Raw genomic sequence first — 15,060 nt, forward strand, 5'->3', positions numbered from 1 at the left:
ATACGCTTGTATTTTGGGTTCTGATGGGGTACGACAGTTGAACTAAGCTCACACGGCATTTAAGTTATATTCTTCAAGAATCAATGTGTATATATCATTATTTTATAAGTTCAAAAATTGAGCAACAAGGATTCTAACTTTAAGTGAAACTGTTTTAATAAGTAAGGACCCCAAGATTCAATAACGTTAAAAAACCCTCTGTAAACCCAGTCTCACCATGATGTGACATCACATTGTTTTATTGTCATTAATTGCAGTACAATATTTTACAGAAGGATGAGTAGAACACGTCCAGTACAATACAGAGCCGACATACAACAGAATCCAGACTCGGGAGAAAGAAGTGATAGCTACGGAAAAAGACTAATGGATGAATGGGCTTTGCTTAGTCTGAACATTAATTTTTCTTGATCAGGTCCCCCCGGAGTCAGTCAATGGAGCTCCGTCAATGACTAAGGCAATCTTGGAAAATAAGTGTCTGAACAGTTTGGAGCTATTATTAAGACATGCATTGCAGACTACTAGACAACAGTAGCACCACTCCGAGCATTCATACTTCTGTTCAAGGGAAACACCTTTGAACAGACACAGACATATTTATGTACACCATATGCTACAGATAAATGACTGGGAGAAGCGCTTTCCCCAAGAGACTAGCTGATAAAAGGCTTGACATTTTAAGAGCAATGAGCATATTATGCAACATCTATACAGGAGTGTAATTGCAATAGGACCAGTGTTTTACAGATAGCATAAGAACCAAAACGTCATATTGTTAACAGATGCAGATACTGAAGAATATACACTGAGTGTAGAAAACAATAGGAACACCATGACAGACTGACCAGGTGAATCCAGATGAAAGTTATGATCCCTTATTGATGTCACCTGTTAAATCCACTTCAATCAGTTTAGATAAAGGGGAGGAGACAGGTTAAAGAAGGATTTTTAAGCCTTGAGACAACTGAGACATGGATTGTGTATGTGGGCCTGCCATTCAGAGGGTGAATGGGCAAGAGAAAATATTGAAGTGCCTTTGAACGGGGTATGGTAGTATGTGCCAGGTGCACTGGTTTAAGTGTGTTAAGAACTGCAACACTGCTGTGTTTTTCATACTCAACAGCTTCCCATGTGTATCAAGAATGGTCCACCACCCAAGGGAGATCCAGCCAACTTGACACAACTGTGGGAAGCTTTGGAGTCAACATGGGCCAGCATCCCTGTGGAACGCTTTCGACACCTTGTAGAATCCATGCCCCAACGAATTGAGGCAGTTCTAAGGGGCAAAAGGGGGTGCAAATCAATATTAGGAAGGTGCTCATATTGTTTTGTACACTCAGTGTATACTGTTCGAGATTGATTAAGAAAAGTTGTTTTCCATTTTTTTTTTTTTTACTTTAAAGCAATCGATAAATTACTAAATCCCACTGCAATAGATCTATTATTGACTTTTGCTTGCTTTAGAATGCATCGGACAGCTGTGGACACTTACGCAGAATTCAGCTTCAACCTCCAGAAGTATACAATGCTTTTTTTGTGTTGTGTACTGTAGTAGTTATATCGTTCAGTAGAAGAGTAATTAATTGCTTTCCCCCAAAAATATTCTGAGCTTTATTTATTTGAAAACCCTTCACTATTCAACAAAACCCTCCATTCATAATCGCGTTCTCAAATGGCTCAATCGGAGTGGACTATATTCTATGTGTTTAGCTGATCCATGTTCTAGAATGGATTTAGACATTCCCAGGGTTCAAGCTGTGGCCCCTCAACACATTCACAAGCTGGTTTTCAGAATAAATGAAAAGTATAGCATTCTGTTGACACCAACCCAATAGACTGAATCGTTGACTGTCAGGAGTTTTTGTCATTTCTGAAGATGCGTTATGTTGCTGTGGCGTTTTGTATTATGGGTTTTGTACATAGTGGGTTGCCATCACAGGCACTTTGCAAGTTTTTGGCTTACAGAACACTTTCACAGGGAAAACCCTTAAGAGCACTACAGGCTAAAAGAGAGGCATCATCTCATTGCTCGTTACTACTAATGCACGGAGAGTCATTCAAGCTAGCAAAGCACTGTTAGAATGCACTGCGAGTGTGTTTTGAAGACCATTATACACCATTAAAACGTCAACAGAAAAAGGTCAGTGCAACGCTAATGCTGTTCATAGAACTAAGCAAAAATAATGAAGTTAACTTAAGTGTTAGCATGTTAACCATGCATGTTGGACGGTTCTCATCTTTGTCATCAAATTTGCTCTCTAAGAGCTAGACATTTCTATGGTAGGTATTGCTGGGGCTTATAAAACTAGGGAGCCTTTTTATTTAAAAAAAAAAAAAAACGTTTTATAGATTATTTTCCAAAAACAACTTCCAAATGTACATTTCTGGAGTTATCAACTATTAATTAAAAGACTGTAAAATAACATAAAAACATAGCTGTTTTATTGGTTTGTCTTGAATGCACTACATCCATCCATAATTGGAAACATCTCTACTGGCAGTACAGTATAGTAGTGGCATTATGGATGATTACATCTTAAGGCATTACAGCCCTTTTAGGCAGAGGACTTATCAATCTTCCACTGCATTGTGGGATAGCTGAACACAGCCGGGTAAATCCATTTGAATTCAATCACTTTTTGACAGCATCTCTTTTGATTTAAACAAAACTTGCTATACATGTTTGCCCATGGAAGAAGTGGTCAGAAAGAACAGATTTTCAGAAAGATTTAAAACAACAAATATTCCCATTCAAGTCAACATTATCTTATGATCTTTGTGGTACCATTTGAAAGGTGACATTTTCATTTTATTCCCATTTTAGTACATTTTTCTGCCAAAACATGACACTCACCCTCACCCTGTATGCAACCCATACATACTGAAAAACAGCTTCTATCTCAAGGCCATCAGACTGTTAAACAGCCACCACTAACATTTAGCGGCCGCTGCCAACATACTGACTCAACTCCAGCCACTTTAAAAATGGGAATTGATGGAAATTATGTAAAAACGTACCACCAGCCACTTTAAACAATGCCACCTAATATAATGTTTACATACCCTACATTACACATCTCTTATGTATATGTATATACTGTACTCTATATCATCTACTGCATCTTGCCATCTTATGTAATACATGGACCACTAGCCACTTTATACTATGCCACTTTATGTTTACATACCCTACAGTACTCATCTCATAGGTATATACCGTACTCTATACCATGTACTGCATCTTGCCTATGCTGTTCTGTACCATCACTCATTCATATATCTTTATGTACATATTCTTTATCCCTTTACACTTGCGTGTATAAGGTAGTAGTTGTGGAATTGTTAGGTTAGATTACTTGTTGTTATTACTGCATTGTCGGAACTAGAAGCACAAGCATTTCGCTACACTCGCATTAACATCTGCTAACCATGTGTATGTGACTAATAAAATTTGATTTGATTTGAACCCTGTACCTTAGAGGCTGCTGCCCTATGTACATAGACATGGAATCACTGGTCACTTTAATAATGGCACACTAGTCACTTTAATCATGTTTACATACCGCTTTACTCATTTCATATGTATATACTGTATTCTATTCTACTGTATTTTAGTTAATGCCACTCTAATATTTATATATTACTTAATTCCATCTACTGTATTTTAGTTAATGCCACTCTAATATTTATATATTACTTAATTACATCTACTGTATTTTAGTTAATGCCACTCTAATATTTATATATTACTTAATTCCATCTACTGTATTTTAGTTAATGCCACTCTAATATTTATATATTACTTAATTCCATCTACTGTATTTTAGTTAATGCCACTCTAATATTTATATATTACTTAATTCCATTCTTTTACTTTTAGATTTGTGTGCATTGTTGTGAATTGTTAGATACTACTGCACTGTTGGAGCTAGGTATACAAGCATTTCACTACACCCGCAATAACATCTGCTAAATATGTGTATATGATTTAGAATTATTCAAAAGCATGTTGTTTCTCAACCGATGGCGGGCATAACACAAAACCTTAGATGATGTCAAATAGGGTCTAAGTTACAACATATGCGAAAAGATAATTGACGTTAATTTTTTTTTTTTAAAGGACATTTGTATAAAGTTTTTATGTTATTGCCAGAAATTATAAAATATTTGACAACCCTGTTTGTATGCATTTAAATGATATCAATCTCAACTGACTATATTTTCCAGTGATGAAGATATGGAAGTCTCATGGTATGGTGGAGTTTGCAAAATCAGTCAACTTTGAGCACCTTTATCACTTGAATGTTACTTTCGGAGCCTTCTACAATGGGAAAATATGTATGGCAGATTTTGTTCAAATCAAAAGGGGTGTTGTCAAAAAGTGATTGAATTCAAATGGATTTAACAAGCCATAATGCCTCTGAGTCATCCAACCGGAGATGCTTTCAGTCCCTCTCAGTCCTGGCCTATCCTAGCCCTCTTTGGGATGATCCACCAATCATCAGGCCCAGTCCCAATCACCACTCATCAGGCTCAATCCTTCAAACCCTCACTGGAGCCAGCCCCTCTGATCCTGGCTGAGTCATCCTGCCTTCTAGCCCCTGTCTTGCTCTGTTTGAGTGGTCAATGCCCGAGGCCCCTCTCTGTGGGCCAGCTTCCGTAGCGGCCCCTTCTCACTGTGTGATCCCAGAGGCCAGCGCTTTGCCCTTGTGTCTGGTGAGCGCGTCCTCAAGGAATCCTGCCAGCTTCCCACAGTCCTCCTGCATGGGGTTACACAGGGTTTGAGGTTAGAAGTTAGATCATTACAGGTTATTGCAAATGACTATGGCTGTTTGCAATAACATTAGGCGACAAGGATACCTACCTCACTTATAAAGGCGTAGTGAACAAGTTCATTGGCAAGGTCTTTGGAGCTGTCAGCTGAAAGATTCATACAAAATAGTTCAGCCTCATACCACAATATGTAAAAAAAAAAAAAAAATTAAAAACATAATAATGGACATGAAAGTGTCCATTAGACTCACTCGGAAGGATGTCACAGCTAAGTTGTCGATGGAGCTTGTCGTCCATCTTAAGAAACAGAGAGAGCTAAGGAGAGGACAGGATAGAGGAATATATTTTATCAACACAGAATATGCTTATCCCCCAAATGCAATGAGGATCAGAATGGATTTTTTTTAAAGTACCGATGTTATGTCATGTTATGATAACTCCAAAAGGCCACGTGACATGGGCGGGGTTGTACACATTGACACCATTATTTAAAAGAAGACGATAGGCAAACTCACATGAGTTTTGGTCCCTTCTTCATTTGACTCCAAGTTACAGTGCATCTGAATCACCTGCAACACACCATCAGACCAACCATCAGTTAGAGTGATAAGCGTACTTTAACATGCACTATTCTCTTTAAAGCCCTATTCAGACGGGACTAGTATTATTACAGACGTCGGTTATGTAATCATTATCTCAGCATGTGCATTATTTTAGAGGAAGATTGCACAGGATTCTTTTTTTCCTTCTTTTTTTCAATTGAGTCTACGACGGAAGCCTGGAGTGGAGACTTTTATATTCTAGACATGAAGATATTTCAACATCATGTCTAGACGATAATAAACTGCAATTATAACTTGTGCTTAGCTGCCAAATATATACAGTAACAGTCAAAAGTTTGGACAAACCCACTCATACCAGGGTTTTTCAAGAATGTGCAAATCTGTCATCAAGGCTAACAGTGGCTACTTTGAAGAATCTAAAATATACAATATATTTTGATTTGTTGAACACTTTTATAGTTAATACATGATTCCATATGTGTTATTTCATAGTTTTGATGTCTTCCCTATTATTCTACAATGTAGAACATAGTAAAAATAAAGAAAAACTCTTGAATGAGTAGGAGTGTCCAAACTTTTGACCGGTACTGTAGGTGTCCCCATAATATTTCAAGTGTAATTATAATGATTATTTTAGCGATCCACGGTAGATGTCCCTCCTAATAAAAATTTGAGCGTCTGGACAGTATTTGCTTGAGATGATTTTATGGATTATAAACTTGCTATTTCCTAAAAGTTTAGCTCAGTGGGGAATCCGGGAATTCCCTGCTTTGCCATCTGTTGCCTAATTCATCAACAGCCAGGGTTGATTTAATTAAGATTATAGGCACATTTTTTTTTTTTATTCCACAGTTAGGCCTACTTAAACTGACACATTTGGCGATGTTCAACTTTAATTCTATGGCACAAAACGTATAGACACAAGAATTCACTGTGAAGGCTGCTAAATGCAGGTCATTCATATGAAATAAATGCAGCACTTTGTTTAAGCATTAATTCTATGTTTTCTTCCTCAAACATCCAGCAGTACCTGTCAAACGCTGTAATGTCTCGGTAAACACAGAGATGTCGATACGCACGGAAACTAGTATTATGAGAGGACCGTGGAGTTTGCTGAAAAACAGTAGGTTATTCTGTCTGGAATTGTATATTGGCACGAGACAAGTATTACGTTGAGAGAACGTTGATTATGTAATTATTAGCCCAGAACGTCCGTTATTCCAGAGTACGATTCAGACAGGATTCGTTTTTTCCAAACATGCCCCCTGTAATTCGTTATTTTTTTCTAGGCGTGATAATATTTCAACAAGTCCAGGCGATAACAGGTCTACACTGACAACTCAAACCATACCAAACCATCTTTGATATCATGTCGGCATAACATTTGAATTGAGGAAGTGTGATCATAAATGAATTCCACAATAGACGTACTAAATGCCCCCCATCATTCAGATGTGAGCTAAACAGGGGACTTGCACTTGAGATGCGTTTTAAGGCGTTGAATGAGAAAGTGAACTTATCATTTCCAAAAGTTTAGGTAAGCTGTAAGCTGCTTTGCCATCTATTAACAGCAAGGGTTACATAAAATGTTAACTTTTTTTTTTTACTTCGGCAATATTAAATTAATATGCACAAAACATATAAATAAAAGCATTCACTGTGAAGGTATATAGGCTATGCGCAGCACTTCGTTCAATTTATTGAATCACATTGTTTTCTTGCTCAAATCATGAGCAACACCTTTTTTGTAATTATTATGTAATTACCCAACCTCCACCAGTAAAATTAATCCTGTCCAAATAGGGCTTAACACACACAAACAAATAAAAAGACAGACAGACAGACACACACCTAACCCTCACCTTTCTGCTCTCTGTCTCTTGGGGCTCAGGGGTGGGGGACTTCACCGTCTCCACCTGTTCGTGGGACAGGGATAGGGCACGGGGTACGGGGTGGGGCCGCGACGATGCAAAGTTCATGAGGGGGTATATCCCATTCCTGAAGAGGGATGAGTCAGAATGATGTCAGGGGCCACAAGGTCATCTCTTAATGACACCCTAAAAAAGCCCATAAGAGGCAATGACCAAGACAGCTCTTTAAGGCTGCATCCTAAATTGCACCGTATTCCCTATATAGTGCACTACTTTTGACCAGAGCCCAATGGGTGAATGGAATTAGCCCTTACTTGACGTCCTCAAGGAACTTGTCCAGCTCCAAAGGAGACACATGGGAATACTTGAGCTGAACACCAGGCCGGTTGCCATGTTTGATTTCTGCCATGAGACCGTTGGGGTCAAAGGACTTGGTCTTCTCCTCCACACAGTTCTCTGGCAGCAGGTCTGCAAAGAGAGATGGGTAAGGGAGTGTTACATGGATGCCATACCAGTTTGGCATATAGCAAATCAAATCAAAAAACGTTGTAACAACAGACGTTCAAAGAAATCCCACAAAATCCAATAAAGGATTTCAGTATTTTTCAGCTGTCCCATAACAAAAAGGTAATAAGACGTGGAAACATTTTCTCTCTCCCACACAAATGGCTAGCCTGGTTTGCATTTTGTTTGTGCCATCATGCCACTCCTTGTCATGCCAAACAGACTGGTGCCCAGGCAAAAAATTGGCAGTTGTCAATCCACAGATTGCATGCCATGTGTATTGGGGACTTCAGAGATGGAGACACTCACACTGGTTGCTGATGAGGCAGTGGGCAGCCAGTAGCTTGAGGGAGTGAACCTCAAACAGCACGCGGTGGAAGAGCAGGTCGTGGGCTGTGGGACGCTGCTTGGCCTCGTGACGCACACACGACTGAGTAAACTCCTGCAAGAGGGAGTGGAGGTCAAAGGTCAAAGCTCTGTAGTGTATTAGTTAGGGTTTAATTAGTGTGTTGGGATCCTTTAAAATTTACATTCAATTAACTTGATTTCATAAGGTGTGGGTTTTAATCAAATGTGTTTTTGCACATTGGCCCACTGTGATGCTTTGCTATATTTGGGCCATGGATGGAAACATGAGTGAGACTGACTCTCATGAGGGGATCCTCCAGAGACTGGCCTGCGTTGGTGATGGCCTCCTTGGACACAACAGCATCTCCATTAGCCTGTATTTCCAGGACAGCCATCTATAAATAAATACAGAGATTCCATTAAGAAAAGAAAATGGGTGTATTAATGGGGCCTCTGGGTGTGTGCTGGTATACAGTCTGTGTGATCTATTAGACTGAGATAGGACATGTGAACATATGAACACAACTTGTACGTCAATTTTTTTTACTTTCGTTTATTTAGGAAATATTTTTCTTAAAACTGCATTGTTGGTTTGTAAGTAAGCATTTCACTGTAAGGTCTACCTACACCTGTTGTATTCGGCGCATGTGTCAAATACATTTTTATTTGATTTAATACAAAGAGGACAATGCAATTAGGGCTGTGGCGGTCATGAAATGTCAGCTGGTTGTTGTCACGCAAAAGACTGCCGGTCTCATGGTAATTGGCCGTTAATGAACATAAACACGTTAAGCATCTCCAGCCCTCCACACATACAAGCCGCTGATGTGCGCCTTTGGAACATCTATATTTAAAAAAAAGTTTAATAAATCAATTTAATATACACCATCACAATAAATTCATTATTAATTTTAGGAAGGTATATAGAAACATTATGATATTAGTATTTATTATGCATCCCCATTAGCTGCTGTCAAGGCAGCAGTGTCACGCCCTGGCCTTAGTTATCTTTGTTTTCTTTATTATTTTAGTTAGGTCAGGGTGTGACATGGGGGATGTTTGTGTGTTTTTGTCTAGTCGAGGGTGTTTGTATTGTCTAGGGGGGTTTGGTAGAGTTTATGGGGTTGTGTTCAGTGTAGGTGTTTAGGTATGTTTATGGTTGCCTGAGTGGTTCTCAATCAGAGACAGCTGTCTATCGTTGTCTCTGATTGGGAGCCATATTTAAGGCAGCCATAGGCATTAGGCAGGTTGTGGGTAATTGTCTATGTTGCATGTGTGCATGTAGTTTGTATAGCTTCACGATCGTTTGTTGTTTTTGTATTAGTTTGTAAAAGTGTTTGTTTCGTCTTCGTTATAATTAAAGAAGATGTATTCGTATCACGCTGCGCCTTGGTCCTCTCTTCCACATAAAGACGATCATGACATGCAGCTAGTATTCCTGGGGTCCAGCAAAATTAAGGCAGTTATACAATTTATAAAACATTACAATACATTCAGATTTCACAACACATTAAGTGTGTGCCCTCAGGCCACTACTCTACTACCACATATCTACAACACAAAATGAATGTGTATGTGTGTGTAAAGTGCGTATGTTATCATGTGTGTGTAAGCATGTGTCTGTGCCTGTGTCTCTTCACAGTCCCCACTGTTCCATAAGGTGTATTTTATCTGTTTTTTACATATAATTTTAAAGCTTGCATGAGTTGCTTGATGTAGAATAGAGTTCCATGTAGTCATGGCTCTATGTAGTACTCTGCGCCTCCCATAGTCTGTTCTGGACTTGGGGACTGTGAAGAGACCTCTGGTGGCATATCTTGTGGGGTATGCATGGGTGCCGGAGCTGTGTGCCAGTAGTTCAAACAGACAGCTCGGTGCAACATGTCAATACCTCTCACAAATACAAGTAATGATAAAGTCAATCTGTCCTCCACTTTGAGCCAGGTGAGATTGACATGCATATTATTAATGTTAGCTCTCTGTGTACATCCAAGGGCCAGCCGTGCTACCCTGTTCTGAGCCAATTGCAATTTTCCTAAGTCCCTCTTTGTGGCACCTGACCACATGACTGAACAGTAGTCCAGGTAAAACAAAACTAGCGCCTGTAGGACCTGCCTTGTTGATAGTGCTGTTAAGGCAGAGCAGCACTTTATTGTGGAGAGACTTCTCCCCATCTTAGCTACCGAGTAAGGCACTGCATCTCATCCGGCTGTGATTGGGAGTCCCATAGGGCGGTGCACAATTGGCCCAGCGTTGTAGGCCGTAATTGTAAATAGGAATTTGTTCTTAACTGACTTGCGCAGTTAAATAAAGGTTAAATAAAATTTAAGAAATACTCTTGTATCATGTTTTGTAGATGTATATGCTTTGACCATGACAGTTTACAATCCAGGGTTATTCCAAGCAGTTTAGTCACCTCAACTTGCTCAATTTCCACATTATTCATTACAAAACTTAGTTGAGGTTTAGGGTTTAGTGAATGATTTGTTCCAAATACAATGCTTTTAGTTTTTTATATTTAGGCCTAACTTATTCCTTGCCACCCATTCTGAAACTAACTGCAGCTCTTTGTTAAGTGTTTCAGTCATTTCCGTCGCTGTAGTAGCTGACGTGTATAGTGTTGAGTCATCTGCATACATAGACACAATGGCTTTACTCAAAAAGTAAGGGGCCTAGACAGCTGCCCTGGGGAATTCCTGATCCTACCTGAATTATGTTGGAGATGCTTCCATTAAAGAACACCCTTTGTGTTCTGATGGACAGGTAACTCTTTATCCACAATATAGCAGGGGGTGTAAAGCCATAACACATACGTTTTTCCATCAGCAGACTATTATCGATAAAGTCTAACAAAACAGCCCACACAATCTTTTTATCATACATTTCTCTCAGCCAATCATCAGTCATTTGTGTAAGTGCTGTGCTGGTTGAGTGTCCTTCCCTAAAAGCGTGCTGAAAGTCTGTTGTCAATTTGTTTACTGTAAATTAGCATTGTATCTGGTCAAACACAATTTTTACCAAAAGTTTACAAAGGGTTGGTAACAGGCTGATTGGATGGCTATTTGAGCCAGGAAAGGGGGCTTTACTATTCTTAGGTAGCGGGATTGACTTTTGCTTCCCAATTTCTAGTAGGCTTTAATTGAAGATATGGCAAATAGGAGTAGCAATATCGTCCACTATTATCCATCCAAGTTGTCAGACCCCGGGGGCTTGTCATTGTTGATAGACAATTTATTTTTTACCTCTTCCACTCGCATTTTATGGAATTCAAAATTAAAATGCATGTCTTTCATAATTTTGTCAGATATACTTGGATGTGTAGTGTCAAAGTTTGTTGCTGGCATGTCATGCCTAAGTTTGCTAATCTTGCCAGTGAAAAAATAATTTAAGTAGTTTGCAATATCAGTGGGTTTTGTGATGAATGAGCCATCTGATTCAATGAATGATGGAGCGGAGTTTTCCTTTTTGCCCAAAATGTAATTTAAAGTGCTCCAAAGATTTTTACTGTCATTCCTTATATCATTTATTTTTGTTTCGTAGTGTAGTTTCTTATTTTTATTCAGTTTAGTCACATGATTTCTCAATTTGCAGTACGTTTGCCAATCGGTTGCGCTGCCAGACTTATTTGCCATACCCTTTGCCTCATCTCTCTCAACCATACTATTTTTCAATTCCTCATCAATCCAAGGGGATTTAAGTTTTTACAGTATTAGCTAAATAAAATAGAAAATATATTTGTTCCATTCTGGAGTGAGTGTGCATATGAAGTGGCTATGTTGAGCATTTGAAACAGGTCCTATACGCAAGATTTTGAATTATTTGTCAACTGTAGTTGTGAATGATACAAACCTTAGAATATCTTAGAAATCAAAACATATATGACCTACATGATGCGACTATTGATGACTTGAAAAAGTAGCAAAAAAACTTGCGCTCTGTTCCTTGCCTCAGGCTACACATGCTGTTCTTATCTCAATAAAATTTTGTCTTTACTAATATGTCAAATCCCTTGAGATTTAGGATGGCCTATTATCAAATGGGCAGGAACAGGGGCAGGGGAAAAATACATGTCATCCGTATGCACTCGGATAGCGAATGGAGGCTGCTTTCCCGCTGGTCGTTTTTCAATCTGGCTGGTTGGCTTCTCCCACTACATGCATAAACCACTGTTTGAGGAGCATGCAGCCTCTCACTGCATGACAGGTGATATTATGCCCAAACTCTGTATACCATGGTCTCTCCAACCCTGTTCCTGCAGCTACCCAGTGCTTAATTTGGAAAACCAAGTGAAATCTGTTCGGGAACATTGATAGCAACATGTTTTCACAACGAAACATATTTCATTAAACTGTTGACCTCCTCTCTCTCTGCACGCTGGAGAAAGGAATGAAGGAGAGAGGGGAGACTGAAATGCATGGTGGTGAGATATTCTGTAGCTAAAGGTAATTTGTCAGCCTATTAATTATGACAATATAAAAAATGCCCTATTAAGCTCTCCTATACTTTTATAATGAAGTGCTTTGTAACACCAAAACTAGTGGCAACTGAACTGCCACCAACTTCAAGGAGATGAAACCTTAACTTTTTTCCTTTTTCCTTTTTTCCTGCCTCCCTAACGACGCCTTTTGCCTATTCCCTGCCTGTACTTTAGCCTATCGGATTTCCTGTTATCAACCTATTGCCTGATCTCCTGGACGACGTTAGTAGCATTTTCCCTGCCTGTACTTTAGCCTATCGGATTTCCTGTTATCAACCTATTGCCTGATCTCCTGGACGACGTTAGTAGCATTTTCCCTGCCTGTACAATTTCCTTTTTGGACCCCTGTGTATGACCTTCTGCCTGCCCCTGGATCCAGCTTCATGTTAACATCAGAAGCCTCCTCCTTAAGTTTGTTTTACTCACTGCCTTAACACATTCCGCAAACCCCGATGTCCTTGCCATGTCTGAATCCTGGCTTAGGAAGGCCACCAAAAATTCTGAGATTTCCATACCCAACTACAACATTTTCTGTCAAGATAGAACTGCCGAAGGGGGAGGAGTTGCAATCTACTGCAAAGATAGCTTGCAAAGTTCTGTCATATTTTCCAGGTCTATGCCCAAACAGTTCGAGCTTCTAATTAAAAAAATTAATCTCTCCAGAAATAAGTCTCTCACTGTTGCCGCCTGACCCCCCTCAGCTCCCAGCTGTGCCCTGGACACCATATGTGAATTGATTGCCCCCCATCTATCTTCAGAGTTCATTCTGTTAGGTGACCTAAACTGGGATATGTTTAACACCCCATTAGTCCTACAATCTAAGCTAGATGCCCTCAATCTCACACAAATGATCAAGGAAACCACCAGGTACAACCCTAAATCTGTAAACATGAGCATCCTCATAGATATTATCCAGACCAACTTGCCCTCCAAATACACCTCTGCTGTTTTCAATCAGGATCTCAGTGATCACTGCCTCATTGCCTGCATCCGCTATGGGTCCGCGGTCAAACGACCACCACCCATCACTGTCAAACGGTCCCTAAAACACTTCTGCGAGCAGGCCTTTCTAATCGACCTGGCCCGGGTATCCTGGAAGGATATTGACCTCATCCCATCAGTCGAGGATGCCTGGTCGTTCTTTAAAGGTTTTTTTCGGGCTTGGGATCATAGGCCTATGCGTAAGCTGTAATATGCATATGGGGGTTTTGAATTAATTATCACCTTAGAAAGTGCTGCCCATTTAGTTATGTTTCTTCAAATTGATCAATCACAGTAACGTGAGTTTTAAAAGCACGTTATTGTTTTGATAATGTGTTTGATGTGCTTTTCGATTGGATTTCTATTGATGTCAGAGTGGTTTGAGGGACAATAGAGACCTGAGGACCAGGCCATTAGGGTAGTTAGCGAGTTGGGTACTGCCAACGCATGTAAAGAGTAGGGCTGTTGTGGTGACCGTATTACCGCCACACTGGCGGTCACTAGTCATGAAGGTAGTCAAATTCCACATGACTGTTTAGTCACGGTAGTTAGGCTTCTCCAAGCTCTGATGCTGCTGATGGTCATTAGTAGCCTACCAAACTTGGTAACTCCCTGGAACTCAGCACTCTATTGTCCCTCTAATCACTCTGACATCAATGCAAATGTGATCAAAAATCTAATCAAACACTTCGTGAGAGCCCGTGAGCTCATGTTGCGCTACATTTCTATAGGCTATGCAATTGCGCAAGAAAGTTTGATGGCCTCTATTAAAAAGAGGAGGCTCCCATCAGCTTTCTATAGGCTAGACCTACTATATTTATTTCTCAACTTCATAATATTAAGCACATTGCTTATCTTTACAACAGCCGTATAGCCTACCTGGCTGGCATGAAAATTAGCCATGGGAAAAGCGTTCTCCATTCGCTATTTAAGTGCATAGATGACATGTATTATTTCCCGCTGCCCCTGTTTCAAGACAGATGCATGATAATGGTCCATTCTAAATCAAAACAAATTTCCCACATATATTATTTAGTATATGTAAAGACAAGATTAAATCAAGAATAGTCTGATGGGTGATAATATTAGCCTATCACTTGTGAATGGGGTCCAGCATAAGGAAAGAAACAATGCATTATTTTGCGACTTCTTCAAATCATAGTCGCACACCTCATGTAGCCTAGCCAATGTAGCCTAGCCTATATTTTGATAAGGATCTATCAAATCTATCTATTTGGGATCTATCGCATCCTACAACTGTCCCAGACTATGTTTGGAATATTTATTTCTCGCACAGAATAGGTCAACTTTTGTACTATGGAGGATGGTAGATTGACATAGGCTAGTGCTTTTGCTGTTCGTTAGGGCTACTCATCTTTTTGGCAGATTAAAAGTAAATGTGGACAGTTCTTCCAATATCTTCAATATGCACCTCGGAATTGGATAAGGACGCACGCAGTTGCATCCCCGATATGTCGGACTTTACTTGTAGCCTGTGAGAAAGACCCGATCACGTTACGGAGAGCCATGTGAGTGAGAGGGG

At 39.7% G+C, this 15,060-nt stretch overlaps 1 protein-coding gene across 2 annotated transcripts in view; it reads right to left on the bottom strand.

The window, feature by feature from the left end:
* Positions 1-212: 212 nt before the first annotated feature.
* The window catches only part of LOC129859356 (nuclear receptor-binding protein 2-like), a 47,252-nt gene continuing 32,404 nt past the window's right edge, over positions 213-15,060 (bottom strand). For both annotated transcript variants that reach the window (XM_055929033.1, XM_055929034.1), the window contains exons 10-17: positions 8,359-8,454; positions 8,021-8,153; positions 7,522-7,675; positions 7,199-7,334; positions 5,289-5,342; positions 5,025-5,088; positions 4,865-4,920; positions 213-4,760 (exon numbers count right to left, since the gene is read on the bottom strand). In XM_055929033.1, coding sequence (XP_055785008.1) covers positions 4,674-4,760; positions 4,865-4,920; positions 5,025-5,088; positions 5,289-5,342; positions 7,199-7,334; positions 7,522-7,675; positions 8,021-8,153; positions 8,359-8,454 — 780 coding nt within the window. In that variant the 3' untranslated portion in view covers positions 213-4,673. The remainder of the gene's footprint in view (positions 4,761-4,864; positions 4,921-5,024; positions 5,089-5,288; positions 5,343-7,198; positions 7,335-7,521; positions 7,676-8,020; positions 8,154-8,358; positions 8,455-15,060) is intronic.

This window comes from Salvelinus fontinalis, chromosome 7, assembly GCF_029448725.1.
Source record: "Salvelinus fontinalis isolate EN_2023a chromosome 7, ASM2944872v1, whole genome shotgun sequence".
Taxonomy (NCBI): domain Eukaryota; kingdom Metazoa; phylum Chordata; class Actinopteri; order Salmoniformes; family Salmonidae; genus Salvelinus; species Salvelinus fontinalis.